Raw genomic sequence first — 23,709 nt, 5'->3', positions numbered from 1 at the left:
TGCCCCTTTTTATTTGTTTTGCATTTTTTTGCTTAGTCATGTTACCGTAAGGAATTGGCAAGTAGTGTCGCAAAACTTATAATTTTATAGTGTTGGAAAGTGTTTGTAGATGATCTGGCTACCCATGCCTATCTTTTTTTTTAGCCAGATATGGCGTATATATAGGTATGTGTTCGATTTTCCTGTGATTGCCATTTTTTCGTTTTTTCCCATTTCTTTCAAAATTACTACGCACTAAGGAACTATCACAGAGTAATGATTCATTTAGATGTTTATTTGTCGGAAAATGTGCCTTGATGGTTTGCCTAGCACGTGGCTGAATTTTTTTTTTTTTTCTGAAATGCCGTATATTAGAATGTTAGCCATTTTCCGCGAGTGCCCCTTTTTATTTGTTTTGCATTTTTTTGCTTAGTCATGTTACCGTAAGGAATTGGCAAGTAGTGTCGCAAAACTTGTATTTTTATAGTGTTGGAAAGTGTTTCTAGATGATCTGGCTACCCATGCCTATCTTTATTTTTAGCCAGATATGGCGTATATATAGGTATGTGTTCGATTTTCCTGCGATTGCCACTTTTTCGTTTTTTCCCATTTCTTTCAAAATTACTACGTACCAAGGAACTATCACAGAGTAATGATTTCTCTAGATGTTTATTTGTCGGAAAATTTTGTTTACTTCTTTTTTGATTGAATATCATCAAATTTTTTTAGCTAAAATATTATATTGTTATACATTTTTTTTTTCGATTTTATTTCCCTTCAAAAAAATTTTTTTGGGTCAGAATTTTAATTTTATAGTCGTAAAATAATCGACAATTATCCAGCAACCCACCATACAATTTTTATGCATATCCAAGAATAATTAGATTAGTAAATAACACCTTGAAATTGACATACCCTTCCTACATTTCAAGTGGCAGATTAGGGAGTCGGAGTCAGTGTGGTTGGCGGCCATTTTGTGGACATATCCGAAGCGTAAGTTGCCCTATCTATGTATATTCTTGTTCCCTATAGAATTTGTGATATTTTGGTATATTTTTACCTGCATAAATATCATATTATATATTAAATATATGTATTTTTTTACGAAATTTCTAAGTACTCAAAAAATTACCTTTAGATATGGCCCCTGATATAAATGTAATTTACAAAATAATGAAGATTTTTTTACATATTTCTATTTTAGGATAACATATGTTTATTCCCTAAAAAAATTAGCCACTTCCTATTTCATTTGGGTACCCAAAAAAATTCATGAAATTTGGACAAATTTTTTTGGCCAAAAAAAGTTACCCTTTTTTTCTCATTTCAGATCTTCACCTCCATGGGACTGACTTCATCCAAAATACATCAAGATGTGTCCTAAACATTCAAGAATCAATTCCTAAAAGGATTTGTGTATATATGTATAAACTTTTTTTTTATGAATTTTTATGTAAGGTCTTTTTTTTTCTACTTAATTTTTTAAAATATTTATAATAAATAGTTTTTCTGCAGATGAGTAGTATTTATCTTTACAGTTGTTTTAAGCATTCATTGAAGTTTTTTGGCAAAAGAAAAAAGGAGGTTACTGCAAAAACTGATTTTTCAAGAATTTTTTTTGGCGTCGGGGTCGCGCGCGTCCGAGTATACCCTTAAAGGGGTGTCCGAGGAGCGTACCTATCCAGGGTTAAATCATGATTTTTGCTCATAAATCCAAAAGTTTTTGATCAAATGACTTGAAATTTTTATATGATGAAGGTATTATATATGTCTAAAACATATATAGAAATTGTGTAATTTGGATCATTAGAAAAAAAAAATGGCAGACATGGCGGACGGTCCCCTTAAGAGACCTGAGAACTCGAACCACGTTCCATGGAGGAAGTCTCATTTCCAACTGAGGGCAGGTAAGTTCATAACTACGTATGAGTAGAGAAAGTTCTAGCGATGAAGATATGTCCATTGCTTTCAGCCTGAAAGCTAGACTTAAGGCTGAGCGATAGCCTTTCACTGCCGAGACTGAAAGGCGCATTTCTTCCCGCAAATACACGAGGAACTCCACTATTGTTGGAATAGTGGCATCAAGTGAAGAGATACCCCTTCCACGACACCAACCACAAAAGACTTTCCACTTTGCCTGGTAAACTGCTGCGGATGACTTTCGCAGATGTCCAGACATCCTGACAGCAACTTACTGCGAAAATCCTCTCTCAGAGAGGAGATGATGGATAGTCTCCAGGCGTGAAGTCGTAGCGAAGCTACGGCTTTGTGGAAGATGTTGGCATGTGGTTGCTTGAGCAGTGACCGATGTTCTGGTCTTGTTGAGCACCCTCCTCATCAGATAGAACGGGGGAAAGGCGTAAACGTCGATGTTGTCCCACCGTTGTTGGAACTGGGGAGCAGTACAGCGGAAGCCTGAAGTTCAGGGCTGTTGCGAACAGATCCACAATCCGAGATCTCCACAAAGTCAGGACTTTGTTGGCTACTAGATGATCCAAAGACCACTCGGTACTCACTTTCTGAGACGCTCTGCTCAGATTGTCGGCGAGCACATTCCTTTTGCCTGGAATGAAGCGTGCCGATAGCGGTATCGAGTGGATTTCGGCCCATCTTAGTATCTCTACCGCTAGATGGGATAGCTGCTGTGAAAAAGAACCTCCTTGTTTGTTGATGTAAGCCACTACTGTGGTGTTGTCGCTCATCACCACCACAGAGTGACCCGCCAGGTATTGTTGGAACTGCTGAAGGGCCAGGAAGACGGCCTTCATCTCTAGGAGATTTATATGGCGATACCTTTCTGACTCTGACCACAGGCCTGAGGTCGTGTGGTGCAGTATGTGGGCCCCCCACCCTTTCTTTGAAGTGTCTGAAAACAGCATCAAATCCGGGGGGAAGACGAGAAGGTCCACTCCTTTTCGTAGGTTCTCGTCTGCCACCAACCACTGGAGGTCCGTCAGTTCCGCAGGTCCCATAGGGATCAGGACGTCAAGGGAATCGTAACCTTGATTCCACCGGGACTTGAGTCGCCACTGGAGGGATCTCATCCTGAGGCGACTGTTGGGAACTAGACGAGCCAATGATGAAAGGTGATCGAGGAGACGTAACCACGATTGGGCTGGAAGTTCCTCTCGTCTGAGGAAAGGGGTTGCAACCCTCCTCAGCCTGGCTATCCTGTTGTCTGATGGGAAGGCTTTGTGGAGATTGGTGTCTATAACCATGCCTGAATATACCAGTCTTTGAGTAGGAAGCAGTGAGGACTTCTCAAGATTTACCAGGATCCCCAGATCCTGGAAAAGTCTCAGAAGTTTGTCCCAGTGTTCAAGAAGGAATGACACTGAGTCTGCTAGGATTAACCAGCCGTCCAGATAACGAAGGAGACAGATGCCAATCCTGTGTGCCCACGAAGATATTAGGGTGAACACTCAGGTGAAAACTTTCGGTGCTGTGGAACGACCGAAGCACAGCACCTTGAACTGGTACTCTTTGTTGTCTAGGCTGAATCTTAAGTACTTCCTTGAAGATGGAGGGACTGGGTTCTGGAAGTACGCTCCTTTAGGTCCAGTGTACACATGAAGTCTTGCGGTCTCACTGCTAGTCTGACCGTGTCCGCCGTCTCCATGCTGAACGGAGTTTGTTTGACAAACTTGTTTAGAGATAAGAGGTCGATGACTGGTCTCCAGCCTCCGGATGCCTTCTTTACAAAAAAAGAGTTGACTGAAGAAGCCTGGAGACCCGTCGAGGACCTCTTGGAGAGCGCCCTTTTTCAACAGGGTCTGGACTTCCGCCCGAAGGGCTTGCCCCCTTGCCGATCCCATGGCAAGGGAGCTCAAAGACACTGGATTCGTCGTCAGAGGAGGCAGAGATGTTGAGAACGGGACGCGATATCCCTGAGTGATTACGGAAATCGTCCAGGAATCAGCCCCGAGTTGCTGCCACCTGTCTGGGCAACTTTGTAGGCATTCCCCCACTGATGGACATACATGCAGAGGGATTGCCAATCCTAGTGTTTTCAGCCTCGGCTGCTCCCTCTAGGATTCTTACCTCCCCTGGAGGACTTTTAGCCTTTCCTATTCTTGACAGGAAAGGGCTTAGACACCACTGTCTTCGCTGCTGTCGTTGATTTTGCGGTCTTGGTCGGACAGGACTGCTGGGGTGCTGGAGGCTTATAGGGCTTAGATGTCAAAGCCCTGTGAAGGAGGGAGTCTTGGTGAGACTTCCTCCACCTCTCAGCAGCCTGTTCCACATCCTTAGGCTCAAACAGGATTGTTCCTTCTAAAGAAGAATGCCTGAGCCTATTGATCTCGGTGCTAGGGACCTTCTGATGGAATCTCTCAGCCACCGCATCCCGACGTTTCAGAATGGTGTTTGCCCACAAGATCGAGACTTGGTGGGCCAGAAACTCGATCGTGTGAGTGCCTGAGAGAAGGAACATCTCCATAGCTTTCCTGGTACGTTCCTTGGAGAAATCCTCAGAGCGTATCAGGATACCTAAAGTTCGTGGCTTGCATATCACACTTTACAACCTTCTCCTGGTTAAGGATCTCGGTTGCCGAGAACGAGACCTGCCGGTTGGAGAGTCTCTCAAGAGGGACTCCCCAGGTAAGCTCTTCCAACAAATGATGGAGAGAAAGAGCTAAACAAGGCTCCACAAGGATCTCGAAGTACCTCCTCTGCTGTACGCGAGGTGGGAGAAGCTTGTTGCCGGCACTGGAACGGTTGGAGGAGGACAACTCGGAGAGCTGTACAGCGATCTTGTCCCTGGTACTCTTAACCCCCTGAGACCAGGGCAGAGCCACACTGGTCTTGGATGGTTTCTGAGTACCGTATACGCGGTCCTTGCCCTCTCGAGGAGGGATCTCTGGGTCGGAAAACCCACTGAGAGCCCTCAGAGTCAGAACTGGCCAAAACGCATGCTCTGACTCTTGCTGATCTCCTCCTGATGTTTGACTTGCAGCGAAGTCTCCTGTCACCAAAGGCTCTTCTTGGCGAGAGTCGAAGACGTTCTCCGAGTGGTTAGTTGGCTCCGTCCTTGGTCTTGTAGAGGACTTTGGTAGAGTCTTCGAGTCCTTTGCCTCCTTCCTGAGAAGGATGTAGGACTCCAACATAGACGATGGCAAGTTCTTTCCAGCCCCCACTTGGGAAAACTTCTCAGCGCGAGGAGGGGTTTCCCTCATTGGTGCGATGGGGGAAAGTCTCACCACACATGATTCCCCTGAGGACAGGAAGTACTCGTCCGACAGGGAAGGAGAGAAAGTCTGGGGGATGAAGGAACCTGCCTTGAAGGCTTGAGTGGAGTCAACTTAGCCCTTGGAGAAGTTACCGTGTCCGGAACTCCTTTTTTTCTCTTCAGAGGGGTAGAGACAGCCAAGGATCTGTGCCCTAATTAAGAGAAAACAGGCTTGAATGCCTGTGTCACTGCTCTGATTTGTGCACCGAACCAAGGTTGTTGACTGACAGACGCATTGTCAGACACCCCCTTTGAAGGGACAGGGATAAAAGGATCTCTGGGAGGAGTTACCATAAGTGGGTTCGCCTGAAAAGGAATAGGGATCCTGGACCCCTCTGGATGTTTCCCTTCCGCCGCAATACGCGCTGTTATGCATTTGCGGGGAGGGGAATGAGGCGATGGTGACCTTGCTGTGCGTTGTCCAGCAGCCTCGCGAGCGGGAGGATATTGACGCTCGCGCAATGGAGAATACCAGGGGTCGCCCGCGGGCGACTGCTGGTGCGCGTGTGGGCGTGTGGGCGCGCGGGCGACTGCTGGTGCGCGTGTGGGAGCGCAGGCGACTGCTGGTGCGCGTGTGGGCGCGCGGGCGACTGCTGGTGCGCGTGTGGGCGCACGGGCGACTGCTGGTGCGCGTGTGGGCGCGCGGGCGACTGCGAGGGTGCGCGGGAGACTGATGGCGCGCAGCAGCGCACGCGGGAGACTGTGAGTGCACAGGGATCAGGGCGTTGAACGCGCGGGCATGCAGGCGAGAGTTCGCGTGTCCCTGAAGAAGCCGTAGGGCGAGCGCACACAAGAGAGATACCCCTGGCGCGCAACCGCGCAGTTGATGCCTGTGCTGCTCGTGGGCCCGCAACTGCATGAGAGAATGGGCGAGGGCGCGCACGCGTATCCTCGTGGACGCGAGCAGGAGACTGCACGTGTCGGCGCGATGGCGAGCGCTGGCGCGCTGGAGAAAGCTGGCGCGTAGGTGAGTGCTGGCGCGTTGGCGAGCGTTGGCGCGTGGGAGAAGTCAGTATAGACTTCCCAACAGCGCCCAGATTCGAAGATCGTGGGTGTGCAGGAGAGATGACTGCTTCGCGTGGGAGCTGGCGCGTGGGAGCTGGCGCGTGGGAGAACGCTGGCGCGCAGGAGATCGCTGGTGTGCAGGAGAGCGCTGGTGCGTTGGAGAGCGCTGGCGCGTTGGAGAGCGCTGGCGCGTTGGAGAGCGCTGGCGTGTAGGAGAACACTGGCGCGCAGGAGGTTGATGGCGCGCAGGTTAGGGATGTTGCATAGCTGGGCGTGGGCGCGCAGGAGAACGTGGGCGCGTATGCTCTACTCTGCTGGCATAATGTGTGAGGGAAGTATGCGCGCGTTGGCGCATACGCCCTTGATGCCCTGTATTAGGGTTAGAAGATGATGCCTGACGAGCGTGGAAGTCAGGTTTCGTTGGCGTGTAGCGCGCATCAGCACTCAGGAATTGTGACGGCAGGTCGGCAGGTCTGACGGGTGGAAGGTCGACGCGTTCTTTGAAAGGACCAAAGTAGGATCAGTCGGTAATCGCTGATGAGGCTCCTCTGCAGGGGACTGCAACGAAGATGTAGAACCAAAGAGGCGCCTACTCACCGCAGGTGAAGGAAGGCCTCTCTGGCTAAGAGGAAGGCAAGCCTTGCGACGAGTACGCCCTCTGGGGGCCGTGGGATCAGCAAGCTGACCTTCTGCAGTCCTCCGAAGAGGAGTCTCTGTAGGTGAACTCCCCCGAGGGGGACAAACACTAACAGGAGAGACTGTTGGACTTAGTTTCTCCCTCGTTGGTTGATCAGGAATGGGAGAAACTTAGCCTTCATCTACTGTGGGGTTTGAAGAGTCAGAGGTAGTAGGAGATACAGCATTGGATACCTCTGACACCACAACGTCGACAATCGACAGAGGATCAACCTCTGCCGGAGGCGGCGATTGCTTGACAGCGGCACCCAATCGGATGTAGTCAAGTAAGACTTCCTTGAAGGGCGAACCCTCAAGCCCCAAGGAAGACCAAAGCTGGAAAAGAGGGATTACTGACAAATCCTCCCCCGGGGGAGAGGTGGAGCTGCCTCGCTAGGGGAGGCAACGCCATCTCTCGAACCCCGAGCTTGGAAAACAGTACAACGGTCTACGCTACCACTCAACGGTCTCTCGAAAGAGACCGCCGACTGGGAGCTTCGGAGGAGGTTTGAGCAACGGAAGAAGAGGCCTTGGGTTTTTCTCCTTTCAAAGAAACCTTTGAAGTAGAAATATCCCGTTTGGACTTCTTCCATCACCGTGAAAACCTCTACCACTGGGAAGTACACCACTCCCTGCACTCACTACACTTATTATCACTGCTACACCGTTGACCTCTACAGGAAGGGAAAAGGGCGTGAGGGTCTGTCTCGACCGCCGACATGAATGTTCCACAGGGGCGGTCGGGTAATCCAGGGCAGGTGCACATAATAGCAGAGGCCAACTTCACACACAAAACTGTCAAAAAGAGAAAGCAAAAAAAGCATTGATGGCTGCCAATGAGCAGCAAGGATGACAGTGGACACGTCCGACTACCATCCGAGCCGAGAGCAAAGTAAGTTCAAGCACAGGGGTGTGTGAGGGGGGGGGGGTAGCAAGCTACCCTCCCCTACCCCCGCTAACTAGCGGTGTGAGTAGTAAACCATAGTTAAATTTTAATGGCTTGTCATTTCCGCTACGCCGAAAGTAATATCCTTTTTAAATAGCTAAGGTTTGTATTCCAGTTACGGAACAACTGTCCATTTAATAACACTGAAGTGTGAAAGGAACTAAAGTGTAAATTGAATAAGGACATTTCTTTAAAAATAATTTATTCAATTAAAAATTTCACGTGAAAAATACAATATCTCAAATTAATAATTATTTGTTTTAGTAAAGAATAATACAACATACACTTAAAATACATACATGTAAGCAATAAAAAAAATAGAAGAAGTATTCAAAGTCAATTTACAACTATACAGACACAAAAACATTCCCTTTTCTTTATAGTCTAACTGACAAAAATATTCATTTAGGAAGAACTTCAAAGTAAGGTAACATTTTGTACTTAGGAAGTCTGAACTTTCTCTTAGAATTCAAATTGAAAAGGAACCTTTCTATCAGCAAAGACACCATCAGGTAAGAAAGCTAGTGTCAAAGTTTGACAGATTCTCATTGCACAAGAAGAGAATGCAAGATAATCACAGTGCGTTTTGCACTGCTAGCTTTGGCAAAGGTAGGAAGAAAAAACTGGCGAGGGATACAGCCCAAAAAGGGGCTCTCAGCAGCAGAGGGACACATGCATATTTGTTCTCTGATATCCTGTGTTTGCAATAAATTCTTTCCTTGAGGTTTGTCTCTTTACTGATAACATTAACTTAATGGTCTTTCTTTGACCTTGGTTTGGATTTAAGATACAAATTGGCAATGATCGTGAACTTATATAAACTCTAGGTCAAAGCAGTAATCATCATGTTTGTGGGAATGATAGTACATGCGGAGAGAGACCAAGAGGTGTCTGCGAGGAAAAGGTGCTCACTGCTTATGAAAACTGATCTGAAGAGTCAACCTTCATAGGAGAGCTCCTCGTGGTCACCTGCTAGTTCGTGAGTGTCAAGAGAAGGTCAGCAAATTGCTGGCAAGCATCCTGGCAGGAGAGGAATTAGAGCAAGGGTATGTATCTTGACCAATAGACCTTGTGGCTCATCTCTCATGAGATTTGGCACTGGTAGCAGGAGCGTGTCCCCTTGTACTTTGTATTGTACCTCAATGCCTTCCCAATGGAAGGGTGTTGCTATAACATTGTTCCTCCAACAAAACCATGCAGAGGAACCAGACTGAGATTGTGGAGAATCAGACTTATCAGTCGTCCTGTGCTTCTGTAACTTCTTCCTTGGCAGCGCCACATCAGAAGATTCTGTTGTCTTCTCAGGAACCCTTCAACGGGGACCCGATATGGCAGCGGGTATTGACATTACCGGCATGCACTGACTTTCTCTCCCAAAAGAGAGAGAGAGAGAGAGAGAGAGAGAAGAGAGAGAGAGAGAGAGAGAGAGAGAGAGAGAGAGAGGCGGCAACTCATCGATCGGCCTTCCTTGACCTCTTTGAAGAAGATAGATAGAACTTGAAGTTCATCTTCTGCAGTCAAAGATTGACAGACACTGAAGGTCACGTACACATGAGGGATAGGACAGCATCAGACATGCAACCCAACAGGAACAGGTATACAGTATTTGATAAAGGCAGTTAGCACAGATACTATAACACAATTACGCTACCTGGTGTATAGGGGAGGCCTACTCGCCAACTACTACCACTACTACTACCTGAAGTCATAATCCTATGAAAGGTCAAAGGTTTGTATGATGTGTAGCAATAAACCAATAATAGAAGTTGAAATACAAAACAAATTCAGCATAATAATAATAAACCAATTGAGTTAAATTTAACTAAGTACAAAAATCATTGAAGAAAGCTGCACTACAGTAATTATGTCCCTCCTACACCACATACTGCGAAAGAGATCAGCAGACAAATGCAAATAAAACACTTTTGTTTTCTGTTGTTCAAGTATTTCCTCTAACCATTTAATCTCCACAAATACAGTTAAGGTTCCTAACTGTCAAATGTTCCTAAGCAACAAAGGATGTGAATAATTAGGGAGTCAGAGGTACAGTACAACGAGGAGGTGCATAACCAGCTAACATGAGATGACCCATCAGAGTGCAATAGCACAAGCAGCTGAACATCACCAGGGAGACACAGATCTCCTTTAATCGGACATGTTTCTCTTGCTTGATCAAAATTACATTAAACTTCTTTGTAAATGGAACTGTCTAAATTCCAGTTGATTGACCCAACAAGAGAGAGCACAACTAGAGTCTAGCAAATATGGAAATTTAATCACTTTGTACCAGCTTTCTCTTCTTTTCAAAAGACCACAACTTCCCCACTTCCTTACAAATTTTCTCCAGCACAAATCTTCCTCCTATGCTTTGAAAAGTGTTCTCCAGGCAAATGTCATATCACACACACTGCACTTAGATGGCTTCACTCTTTGTCTTAATACCTTAATTGGCTCTACTTTATATTAGTGATGCAATGGACCTCAACTTGGGCTCTACGGTTGCACCTCTATACTCCACTAGCCTTGTATCCGAGGGCTCTTTACAAGATGGTCACTGTTCCCTTGATGGCAGCAATCTGCTCCTCATTTATGGTTGGGCAACTTGGTATCCCCTGAAGGTATTGTCTCAGGCTTTTCTTCACAAGTCCTGCTGCCCCCACCACCACAGGTCTTACTTCTATTTCTTTCAGTTCACAAGTATTTTTCAGTTCGTTCTTCAGTTCTTGATATTTTGTTATTCTCTGCCTCTCAGCTCTATTAAGGCCGAAATCACAGGGTACTGTCACATCTATAATCTTTGCTGTTTTTTCTTCTTAATTTCAGATCAAAATATCAGGTCTTATAGCACCTCCTTCTATATATCTTCCTGTCGGGATTATCTCATCATAAAAGATGGTAATGTATCTGTTGGTGGTAACTGGATCTGGTTCATGCTCCCATATCTTATCTTTTACTTCAATTTTGTATTCTTTACATATTTTCCAATGTATATATTTACAGATCTTACTGTGATGAGCTGTGTAGTGACCATCTGCGAATTAGAGTCTGGCAGGCTGAAACCAGATAACCAACACTCTCAACTGCTGCATGACAAAACCTACACTGGTCGTTTCCTGATATGCCCACCATTTTCTTGAAGCTGTTTGTTAGGAGTCCTTGGTCTTGTATTCCTATCATCACCCTTTCTCCATCAAAACCCATTATGAATTTTATGATGCTTTGAGAGATAAATTTTCCGAGAAAATGCTTTGTCACAGACATTACACTTGAATGGTTTCTCTCTAGTGTGAATTATAAAATGTCTTGCAAGGTCACTTTTCTGAGAAAATGCTTTGTCACAGACATTACACTTGAATGGTTTCTCCCCAGTGTGAGTTCTAAAATGTCTTTCAAGGTCACTTTTCTTAAGAAATGCTTTGTCACAGACATTACACTTGAATGGTTTCTCCCCGAGGTGAAATCTAAAATGTCTTGCAAGACGACTTTTTGTAGGAAATGCTTTGAAACAAACACTGCACTTAAATGACTTTATCCTATTGTGAGTTCCATAAAGTACTCTAAGAACAATTTTATTAGAAAATGTTTTGTCACTTTCTCTGCATCTGAACAGGTCTTCAGTGTGAATTAGCATTTGAATGTCGGGGTTAACTACTCCACTAAATTGCTTTTCAGAATTTCCACCCACAAACGACTTCTCTGTCGTACCAACATCAATTTGAGTTTTGGAATCACTTTCCTGACAAAGAGGTTTTTCACAGCCTCTGTTTTCCATCTGCTCCTCTTTCTGTGAACATTCTTTCCCCCTTCCTCTTCCTCTTCCCTCTCCTTTGTCCTCTTTCCTACTGGATCCCAAATGTATGTCACTTTCCTCTTTTACACTTGTCTTTACACTCTTCTCCTCCTCTTTATTGACTTCCCTTTCGCTGATTTGTGAATCCTCCTCACTCACTGATGCATCAGAGTCGAAACAGTATTTCATGTCACCTTCATTTGATTCAAATATTTCTGGCTCTGCTTTGAATTCTATTTCTGGCTCTGCTCCAAATTCTGGCTCTGCTTTGAATTCCATGTCTGGGTCCATGAAAAGAGAGTCATCATCAAAGAGTCCACAACTGTTGACCAAATCATCATTTACTATCTTGACTGCAGAGTGTGAAAAGGAATCTTCCATTTCGCTTTTTATTGGAAATTCTATTGATTCAGAGTTCCTCATCCCCTCCCTATCACTGGATGACATCCTCTTCAATATTATCATAAACAGCAGACAAATATAAAGTTAACCATAAATTTCCTATTCTTTTCATCAAAATCTTTTAACATGAACTAACACAGACCCTTCTTCCTTTTTCCCCGTCCTGTATCTCTTGTAGATATCTTCAGTAGTTTACATACTCTTCATCACAATAGATGGATGACTATTTCATTGGCGATGAAAAATCTGAAATAATAGAGAACATCTATCATTGGAATAGGAAGAGATGAAAATGGAGTTTTCTGAAATAAAAGACAATTTTTTAAATTAAAATAATTTTTCTCAAGTAATTGTATTTTTCGTAACCATAACAATCTGAATCCTAAATCTAATTAGATCGACTCACAGATTGGAGAGTTGAAAGTTCCCTTAGAACCAAAACTGGAAGCTTCTGTAACTTTACCGTAAGTGTTCCAGGCCTGATCTGTGGAGAAGCAAAGAAAGGCCACTATTGCCCCCTATGTGTTTATCATAGGAGAAAGTGATAGGCCCTGGGTCATACATGAATTGTACCGTCCCCTGTAAACAGGAACCGTACCACTTGGAGGGGACCTCAGTAAGAATGACATACCAAATGTAAGAATAATGGGTTGGTAGTGTTGCAAGGTAGCTGTTAGATACTAACACAAAGGAGAGGTGAATGTAAGCGACTTTATTCAATACGATAATGAGCTTATATGCAAACGGTTGAGGACAACAATGGCACAAAACATCCAACAATGTGAAACATGCAATGGCAAGCTTAAACAGGTTTTCTATTTGTGGGAGAGAGTGAGAGGTAAATCAAGCAATCGCATTAGACTATATGAATGAGTATGAAACCTGTGCATTACATGGCTCCCCCCTAAAAATTACATACATGTGAAATAGGGTGTCCTGCCCTAAAGAGGCAAACTGTAGGTGTGTCATCTTGCAGGAAATAAGCAGGTTTTAGGCGATTCACGAAGACCCAGAGGAAAGAGCCCGTGTAACGGGGCATCAGCGGTGGCTTGCTGTAATGTGATGTAATGTTATTAGGGGAACGCAGGCTCTTGCATTGGTAGCCTGTAAGTGGGACAATTATGTGAAAGTGGCAGATCAGGAACACAGAGGATGGACAGGATGAAGATGGGATGACAGCAGCATGGCAAACGAGGCTGGAGTCCGAAGCTCTTCCCAACCGGTATCACCACATTAAGGGGTCGGTTGCCTGATGCGCCCTCTCCAATGCCATCTATCAAAGGCATCATCTTCTCTCCATACCATCCTTAACCTTATCTGGCCATCTAATCCTATCCCTCTCTCTCTCTCTCTTGATCTTCAATCCCTAACAGGGTCCTCCTCACTCCTTCCCCGACATCCATCCGTCACTGGTGCCCATACCCTCTCAGTCGTGGCACTCTTATCATCTCTGTAATCTTTAATAAACCTGCTATTCTTCTAATTGCATCATTTTCCAATCTTTCAAGAAGTGATATTCCCATAATCCACCTCAGAATTCTCATCTCTGTTCTCTCAAGCTTTGCTTCCTCTTTTCAAAGGCAGCCTTTCTGGCCTTAAGGGGACCGTCCGCCATGTCCGCCATTTTTTTCCTAATGATCCAAATTACACAATTTCTATATATGTTTTAGACACATATAATACCTTCATCATATAAAAATTTCAAGTCATTTGATCAAAAACTTTTGGATTTATGAGCAAAAATCATGATTTAAAAAAAAATATTTAGGTACATTTTTCCCCACTACTATAATACCAATTGTATTGAAACTTATACCACAAAAACTACTCTAACAACCGAACAATTCTGTCAGACAGAATTTTGATTTTCCTTTCTGTTTTTTTTTAAATGAATTTTTATTTTTTTTTTCCTCGTCTATACGGAAAATAATCGTGAAAAAAATGTAAAACGAAAATATAAAATTTTGTCTGACAGAATTGTGGAATTTTTATTCTTCTTTTCAACGATATCTTTTTCTCTAATATCGAACAACAAATAAGTGAGAAAAATGTACCTAAGTGGGAATAAGTATGTTTTTGAGTTATGAGCTCCCAAAGATTTGCAGCAAGCTTTCACTTCTTTTCTAAAAGAAATCAAGATAATATTATTATGATAACTTTTGTTGTTCTTTCCTACATAAATGCACCCTAAAGGAGGTATTTGAACACTCAGTTTACTATTCCTATGTTATGAGTTGCCAGCGATCTCTAATTGTTGCCAGTGTTTTAGTTAGCAGGTTTCAGCTTTGTACTCTTATCCATGTTTCCCTCTTTCTTGGTTCTTTTTTCTTGTTCTCCTCTTACTTTTTGTTCTTTCTATCACCTTATGTAACATTGGCATTGCTATAAAATTCCAGAGGACGTTGTGAAAGCACAATCAACATACGAACTTCAAGTAAATAAACACATGCATTATAATTTCTATATGTCTTTGGAACTTTGTCATTTTTTCGTAGCTGGTAGTTTTCATTCACCTACCCTCTACCAATGCCTTTCATTTCTGCCAGAGGTACGAGATTTTTAAACATGAGAGAGAGAGAGAGAGAGAGCGAGGAGAGAGAGAGAGAGAGAGAGAGAGAGAGAGAGAGAGAGAGAGAGAGCCTTTGGCTGATATAGATGACAGTTCAAATTGAGAGAGAGAGAGAGAGAAGAGAGAGAGAGAGGAGAGAGAGAGAGAGAGAGAGAGAGAGAGAGAGAGAGAGAGAGAGAGAGAGAGAGTTGAACATTGTTATTATAGTATTTGTATAAATGGGAGTTTTTAATAATTGGGAGAGGAGAGAGAGGAGAGAGAGAGAGAGAGAGAGAGAGAGAGAGAGAGAGAGAGAGAGAGAGAGAGAGAGAATACAAGTATTTGTTTAATAGCAGGGGTATATAATTCGAGAGAGAGAGAGAGAGAGAGAGGAGAGAGAGAGAGAGAGAGAGGGGAGAGAGAGAGAGAGAGAGAGAGAGAGAGAGAGAGAGAGGAGAGAACTACGCATCTGTCAAAACTCGGTCAGGCAGACCGACGCCATAAGTAGGACGTCATCATTTAAAGACCGCTATTTTCATTGTTTGGAAAAATTATTGACTATTTGTTCTTTCTACAACCTTAGGTAACATTGGCCTTGCTATAATGTTCCCGAGGGCGTTGTGGAAAACACAAATGTACCATACGAACTTCAAGTAAACAAACGCAGTACATTATAACTTCTATACATCTTTGGCATCTTTGGCTTCTGTTTTCTTGTTCTCCACTTACTTTTTGTTTCTTTCTATCACCTTATGTAACATTGGCATTGCTATAAAATTCCAGAGGACGTTGTGAAAGCACAATCAACATACAAACTTCAAGTAAATAAACACATGCATTATAATTTCTATATGCCTTTGGAAACTTTGTGATGTGTTCGTAGCTGGTAGTTTTCATTCACCTACCCTCTACCAATGCCTTTCATTTCTGCCAGAGGTACGAGATTTCGAAACATGAGAGAGAGAGAGAGAGAGAGAGAGGAGAGAGAGAGAGAGAGAGAGAGAGAGAGAGAGAGAGAGAGAGTTGAACATTGTTATTATAGTATTTGTATAAATGGGAGTTTTAAATAATTCGAAGAGAGAGAGAGAGAGAGAGAGAGAGAGAGAGAGGAGAGAGAGAGAGAGAGAGAGAGAGAGAGAATAAAAGTATTTGTATAAATGGCAGTGGTAAATAATTCGAGAGAGGGAGAGAGAGAGAGAGAGAGAGAGAGAGAGAGAGAACTGCGCACCTGTCAAACTCAGTCAGGCAGACGACGCCATAAGGATGATGTCATCATTTAAAGACCGCTATTTTCATTGTTTGGAAAAATGATTGACTATTTGTTCTTTCTACAACCTTAGGTAACATTGGCCTTGCTATAATGTTCCCGAAGGCGTTGTGGAAACACAATGTACATACGAACTTCAAGTAAACATAGGCATACATTATAACTTCAATACATCTTTGGCAACTTTGGCTTCTGTTATTGTAGGAGTAGACTTCGTTCATCTACACTCTACCAATGCCTTACATTTCTGCCAGACGTACGATAGATCGAAATATAAGTGAAAAATCGCTATATATATGCAAAATTACACACAAAGACGATTTTGTCAAACTAAGTCATGCAGACGACACAGTAAGGATGACGTCATCATTTAAAAACCTCTATATCTTCGTTATTTGTAAAAATAATGGGTTGAAACTTCTGGAGAGCATGTACGATATGTTTCTCTATACAGAGAGACAATAAAACGATTTTTGAATTTTTCAAGTTGGTATGCCAAAATACCACCGCGGACAGTCCCCTTAAGCATATCTACTGTATATATAAACAATGTCCAGTATGTACACTCTATACAAATACATCGCTTTTTACATGAAAACATGATTCTGCTCAAATAAGACCGAAGCGAGGATATACATGAGAGGAGAGATGGTGCAAGACTGACGAGCAGGGTTGAAACTTCTGATGTTGGATACGCACTACATGAACTTCCGAGAAGGGCTAAAATCTTTTTTAAGATGTAACAAAGATAAAGCTGAAATTATTTCAATAAATCAAGTTGAGAAGAAAGACTCTGGAAGGAACCCAATTTACCATATTATATACTATCAGCGGAAAAAACAATGTATTTCGTGATGTTTAAAATAGCGAAACTGTGCCATATAGTAAAAAAGCGCTAAATTCTCTAGAAATGCGTCAGATCTAGCATGAAATGCGCAGAAGTGGCATCTCTGTGATGAGTCAGAGTGAGATTGGAGAGGAGAGGGAAGTGGGGCGAAGCTAACAAAGTGCAGACGAACATGGGCTGTTTGAAATCGTCCTGCTGCGAGAGTATTTTTCATAATCATTTGATTTTTTATTTAACAGATTATACGGTTCTCTGTGTCGCACTCTACCAAAATCGCAAAGAATAAACACATGTAATGCAGAGGCTGACTGGTATACGATATTGTAAAGGGACAACCGAAGGTACTTTCGAGTGGAGAGAAAAAACAAGAACTTGAAAGTAACATCCTTCAGATCTACAGAAAGCCTGAAGCCTCTCTCTCTCTCTCTCTCTCTCTCTCTGATGGAAGACATCACAGACAGCACTGTTTCCATTCTGAACTTCATTTGGCCCACACCTGTTCAGAGAAGAGAGGTCGATGACTACCGTATATTGTCTCGCGTAAGACGATCCATCAGTGGCTTCACTTGTTAGGCCACTTGACCTCCTTGGAGCGTCTAGTGACAAATGGCCGTCTCCGTATCAGGTCTCTCCAGTGGCAGCTATAGACCTTTAGGTCTCAGCACTAAGGACATCCCAAACCTCCAGGTTCCAAAGGGTTTGAAGAGAAAGGGAGGTGGTGGGTATCACATGTCAAGCTCCTCATGGGAGTTGATCTTCTTTCTCCTCCCCCAGAATTGATATTCTTCACAGATACATTATTAACTAGCGGTGGGTGGTTATACCTTGCTAAAAAGTCTTATGGCTAGTTTCAAGCTTTGCTGAAAATATATTCCCTATAAAGAGCTTAAGGTTAATATACTTAGAAAAAATGACAAACTTATAACAGAGTTTGTATTTTTCCTAACATACAAACCCGAATTCTTTACTATAGGAGATATTCTAGAGCGAGCTGGAAAATACGGCAGAAAAACCTTAACAAGGTCGTTAACGACTGGACAGGTAATTACCCACCTGACAGTGGTGGGGGACCGCCGGTCGGTAGCTGCTGTTTACCTTCAATCGGATTCTAGTTAGGACTATCCTAGGGGGGCGGTGATGGAGGGAAGATTTGTGTAAAGAATTCGGGTTTGTATGTTAGGAAAAATACAAACTCTGTTATAAGTTTGTCATTTGTTCCTACATTAAATACAAACCCTCATTCTTTACTATAGGAGACTTAGTCTTGAGGCCAGGGTGGCCAAGGAGTTCCCTATCTTTAGGGAAGATAGTCCTCAGACTAGACTCTTTTGAAGCAACAATCTTCCGTTATCTTCTTTCCTTGTAGATCCCCAGAATCTCGGTACGACTGAATGTTTGCAACTTCATGGAAACAAATGTTTCAGGATGAAGTGGGTCAGGAACATTCGACTCGGACCCCTTCAAACTTAGGATTCCCCCGACCTTGCCAAGGGGAAACCTCGTGACCATGAGTATAACTTATACTCTGTGAGAGGAATCAGATGAGTATCATACCTTATTCCCATTGGCGAGTCCAGCTGAAAGTGGATACAGTCTAGGATCCCCAGATGTGGGGGAGAAGGAGACGAAGAAGATCGATGGATGTCATTTCTTAAAACCTAGTGTAACCCAGAATCCTCAACCAATGGTTACTGTCCCCTGAAAGGGCATAAGGTAGTAACAGCATCTGTTGACCTGTCACAATAGGCCCTATAAAAAGGGTGTCTAGAGACCTATGTGTCACGTCGCTCAAATAGTGAGCAGTGAATGTAGATTGGCGTTTCCAGACCCCTACACTTAAGACTTGGGAGACTGAGAAAATTCTCTTAAACGCCAGAGAGGCACCCACTCCCCTAACTTGATGGGCTCTGGCTTGTGCTGCCTCTGGGTCTCCGTGAAGACCTCGCAATAACTTTCTTAAGTCAGAAAGAGATGGTGTTGCGAGAGATTCTCTTCTTTACCCTGTTGGTACAAGGAAGAGATGACGGAGACATGGTCTGAAAAGTCTGGTGCGCCTCAGATATTCTTGGACGCCCTGACTGGGCATAATAATGACTGGACTGCATCCTGTGTTACCTATTGAGAGTGGAAATTCTCGAAATCTCCCATCGGTAGATGAAGGATTATGAGTCTAGCCACCAAGCCTGGTACGAAGTTGCGAGACCCCCCCCCCATCTCTTAGAATGGGTGACGTAAGACAGACCATGTAGCTCACTGACCCTTTTAGCCGAGAACAGAGGTACGAGGAAGATGGTCTTAAAATTCAGAGAGTAGTCTGAGGCCCTTAAGGGCACATAGGGCAAACCCTTCAGCGAACGTAAGACACGTCTCAAGGAGAAGGTCTAATCACAAGTGGGGGGCAAGATCACTCCAACACCGAAACAACCAAGGTGATGTCTACTGAGGCGAAAAGGTCAACCCCTTCTCCGTCTACAGATGAGGCTCAAGGCTGCGCAATAGCCCTAAATCGCCGAGACTGAGAGAAGCTCTCCTCACTGAGGTACAAAAGGAAGTCTGGGAACTACTAATCCTTCCTTTTGAGGATCCAATTACTTCACATTGTCGCTGTTGTAGCGGTTAAGAAGTCCATTGTCTTAGCCCCAGCAGTTAGGAGTTCTTGTAGGGTCTGCCTAGAGTTTTGGTTTGACAAGTCCTCGTGGCTCCCAAGGTAGCCGACTGTATCAGACCACGTGTCAAGCCAGAAGGGACATTGAAGTTGCTTCCCTTGCCGAGGCTTCTGTGACTGCGAAAAGCTTGGAAGAGTTGATTGTCTCTTCGAGGATTAGTCTGGCGTGAGCCTCGCCGTGAAGGGATCTAAGATCAGAGGAGAAGGTTGACGTCTCTGAGCTCGGAGAACAGACCAGGTTTAAAGGTCGCTCAAGAAAGGCAGAGGCGAGGGACAGTGACATTGCACTAGCCGTTAGGAAAATGTCCTAGAGACTGACCATATATGGTCAATGACCAAGCCTCCTCTCCATCCCAGCTAGGACCAGGGAAGGCTAGGCAGTGGCTGCTGAAGACTCAGCAGATAGATCTATAGGCTCCCCCCAACCTTAGCTTACAAGGATGGTAAGGTTGTAGGCACTGAAGGCTCTAACGAGTCTGGGCAGGTCTCTAACCCCAGACTGTCAATACATAGCCTGTCTAAGGCTGGAGAGTCAAAGGGTCAAGGAGACAGATGCAAATCGCCGAGGCATGAGATATAACACATAGTTCTTAAGAGTCCTTAAATAGGAGGTTTCTAAGTCCCTCGACGGCAGCAGTCACGAGGAATCCTCAGGCTGCGATAATTCCTTGCATGTTGTTACAGGAAATAGTGGAGACGCGAGTAGCAGACAAACCTTATATCTTACCTCTCGTAACTTTCTTATCGAAAGGGGAAGAAAGGTAGAAGTCGGAGTGTCTGGAGGTAATGGCGAAGACCACTGACAGTTGTCGGAAGACTCTCTCATAAGAGTGAACTCTTAATGACGATGATCGCGTGCATAGCACTAATTGCGCGCGTGCACGGACACTCTGTGCTAATTGTTACGAGAGCCCGACTACTACGCATAACTGAAATTCGAAGGTTCCAAGTCGTGTGAACTCGAAAGTCCAACGCGACAGTAAGCCCGAAGGACTCCTAAGGTCATGAGAACCCGTAGGATAAACATGACAAAAGTTTAAAGGCTCCCGATCACGCCCGGCGAAAGGGTGATCGTCACGAGACCCCGAGGGGTCAACGTGAGGGGAACCAGTAGGATCAAAAAGACATCTCCTACCAGCACAAGGGGGAGAACGTCAGGGATGAAAATAACTCCTCCACAGGGTAGATTTGTTCTCCCGAAGGAGAATGTCGCTTAATACAAGGAGAACCAAAAAGCGTAAGAGGGAGGAGCATAGATCAGTAAACTCATACAAGTTTCTTCTCGTGATTGGTAGGAAGGTTCTCCCCAAGGAGATCGCCTAAAACAAGCTTTCTCCCTGCCCTATGGGGAAAAGCGTAGGCGTATTAACTTTTCTTTCTCAACGAGGGAAAGTCTTCCCAAAGGAAGGATTGCCAAAGGCAAGATTTCTCCCCTCTCTATGGGAAAACGCGTAGGTTTAATCATTTCTCTCTCGCGAACGAGGGAGAAGTCCTCCCGAAGGAGGACATCGCCTCAGGCAAACTTTCTCCCAAATCTATGGGAAAAAAGCATAGGCGTAATAATCTCTCTCTCGCGGACAAGAGAGAAGTTCTCCCGAAGGAGGACGTCGCTAAGAAGAGTTTTCTCCTAGTTCTAGGGAAAAAACGTAGGCGTAAAAATCTCCCTCTCGTGAACGAGAAAGGAGTCCTCCCGAAGGGGGACTTGGCCTAAGACAAGCTTTCCCCCAGTTCTATGGGAAAAAAGCGAAGGCGTAATAATCTCTCTCTCGCGAACGAGAGAGAAGTTCTCCCGAAGGAGAACCTTGCCTAAGACAAGCTTTTCCCCAGTTCTATGGGAAAAAAGCGAAGGCGTAATATTCTCTCTCTCGCGAACGAGAGAGAAGTTCTCCCGAAGGAGAACATTTGCCTAAGACAAGCTTTCCCCCATTTCTATGGGAAAAAAGCGAAGGTGTAATAATCTTTCTCTCGCGAACGAGAGAGATCTTCTGGAGGGCATCGCCTAAGGCAAGTTTTCTCCCAGTTTACGGAAAAAACGTAGGCGTAAAAATCTCCTCTCGTGAATGAGAGAGAAGTCCTCCCAATGAAGGACATCGCCTGAGCCAAGCATACTCCCAGGGAGAAGTTCCCCCCGAAGGAGGTATAAGCCGTAGACTTGCTTTTCCCCAGCTCCAGGGGAGAAAGCATAGTCTTCGGGGACAAGATAGCAGAGGTAAAACTCATTGAGCTGTTCGCAACTCCATACGAAGGAGGGAAGGTTGCTGTCTGTCTGAAGTGGGGAAGCTTTCCCTCGGAAAGGGGATGGATCTTTCACGTAATCCAATTCCGAGGAAGGTTATCACTCCCTCGTAAGGGAAGGATCTCTAATCCCTGGAGGCGAACCTCCTGTCAGCAATCTAAGTTTCCCAATAAGTTGATCAAGTTGCAGGTTGATGAGTGTTACCTCGTAACATGGGCAGCTCATGAACTGCCACGTGAAGCGCAGGATAACGAACAGAGCGGCCGAAGCCCTCGGCATTGCGTTCTACGTCGCTGCTATCTGGGTGTTATCTTTTAGCCTCTCTAACACGTTTCCCTTTTCCCTTCTGCTCTCAACCGAAGAGAGGAAGGGGTGAACCCCTGCATCTTCTTTCGAGGTTTCCGAGAGACTCAAAATCCTTAACTCATTAGGGAGCAAAGGAATTAAGGAGGTTGTCCTGTCTGAAACACGGGAGCGAGGGATTGACCCCGCGAGTGTATGATCGGAGATTTGCGTGTGTAGCGCTAATTGTGTGCGAACACCTGCGTGACTGGGGTCTGAAGACTCTGTCATAAGAGTAAAACTCCTGATTGTTATGGGCGTAGTGTTGGATGGGCGTACGCGAACACTCCGCGTGACAAGAGTCCGAAGACTCTCTGACCTAAGAGTAACACTCTTGATGACTTGTGTCACGAGAACCCGAAGGTTCAGCGTGATCGTGCGTGCCCCTAGAGGTTGTGTTGCGAGAACACGAAGGATCAGCGTGAAGGTGCGTGCCCCTAGAGTTTGTGTTGCGAGAACCCGAAGGGCTAGAGCAACGGGAAAACGGAAGTCTCCCTTGTCACGAGACACCAAAGTGTCAGCGAGACTAAATGCACGAAAACCCGAGGTTTCAGCAACTAGCTGTGAGAAAACGAAGGGATAGCGCACTGGGAAACCGAGGTTTCCCAGTCATGAGACCTCAAAGGGTCAGAGATCGAAAATTCAAAGGCGAGAGCGATCTCTCTGAAGATAGAGAGTAAAGCAAGGAGAAGCGCTCTATCTGACTTTTTCTAGAGCGCACGGAGACCCTCAAACTAATATGCGAAGAAGAGAGTTCAAGGTTAGGACGGGCTTTGCCCTTGGCCGCGCTCCTGGTTTCTTAGATGATCCCTCGCCCGACAACGACAGTGAGGCAGAACGATGACGAGAGGGATTGTTCTTCTCAGGTTTGTGGCACGAGTGTATATAATCTCAAGGAGAGACAGAAGGCGAGAAAGAGCGAGAATGATAACGTCTCTTCCTATTTTGCCTGTCTCTTCGGTGAGAATATCTAGGTAAAGGCGTAAACGGGTGTGCGGGAGAGTTATCTCGCAAGTCTGTGCCAGCCGTAGGGAGCACGCACGCGCGCAGGAGAAAGTTCCCCATAGTGGAATCATATGGGCGAGCGGGCGTGCACGCATATCCTTGCGGATGCGGGAGAAGGCTGGTGCGCCGGTAGGTGCTGGCACGTTGATAAGCGCTGGCGTGTTGCAAAGCGCTGGCGCGTTGGTAAGCACTGGCGTTGCGGGAAAAGGCAGCATGGCTGCCTTGTCAGAAGAAAGTTAACAGTAGAAAGTTAACGCGCAGGTTTTACCTGTCACGTAGCATGGTGTTGCGCGCCCGTGCAGGAGAATGTTGGCGCACGGGAGCGTATAGGAGAGCACTGGCGCCCAGGAGAGTGCCATTGCGCAGAAGATTGGTGGCGCGCAGGCGCGTGATGGAGTTATGCACATGTTGGTGCATACGCTCTTGATGCCCCATGTTAGGGTAAGAAGGAAGCGCTCTTAAGTTTGTGACGAGAGCGCTTAGTCTAGTGGCGAGACATTTCATGAAGAGACAGAAGGCGAGGAAGAGCAAGAACGATTATGTCTCCTCCTATGTCGCTTTTACTCCTGAGAGAACGACTGGACAAAGGAGTGCGATCTCTTCTTTTCCTCTTCTATATCTCTCCCTCCTAGCCTCTGAAGAGGGGAGGACAATGAGGAGGAGGAGGAGAAGGTACTGTGAAGATCACTTTTACATACTTGGCAGGGGAACCCATCCTCCGCAGGGTAGCAGAACGCCCATGACCTTCGTAACGGGGCATAGGGAAAGAGGATCC

General features: G+C 44.9%; 1 protein-coding gene across 4 annotated transcripts in view; it reads right to left on the bottom strand.

Annotated features, from left to right (window-relative positions):
• Positions 1 to 10,821: 10,821 nt before the first annotated feature.
• The window catches only part of LOC137618698 (zinc finger protein OZF-like), a 104,126-nt gene continuing 91,238 nt past the window's right edge, over positions 10,822 to 23,709 (bottom strand). For all 4 annotated transcript variants that reach the window (XM_068348861.1, XM_068348858.1, XM_068348860.1 and 1 more), the window contains one exon: positions 10,822 to 12,270. In XM_068348861.1, coding sequence (XP_068204962.1) covers positions 11,023 to 12,087 — 1,065 coding nt within the window. In that variant the 5' untranslated portion in view covers positions 12,088 to 12,270 and the 3' untranslated portion in view covers positions 10,822 to 11,022. The remainder of the gene's footprint in view (positions 12,271 to 23,709) is intronic.

Source organism: Palaemon carinicauda, chromosome 25, assembly GCF_036898095.1.
Source record: "Palaemon carinicauda isolate YSFRI2023 chromosome 25, ASM3689809v2, whole genome shotgun sequence".
Lineage (NCBI taxonomy): Eukaryota > Metazoa > Arthropoda > Malacostraca > Decapoda > Palaemonidae > Palaemon > Palaemon carinicauda.
Note: the sequence above shows the minus strand (reverse complement) of the source record. Positions and strands in the feature narration are given on the sequence as shown.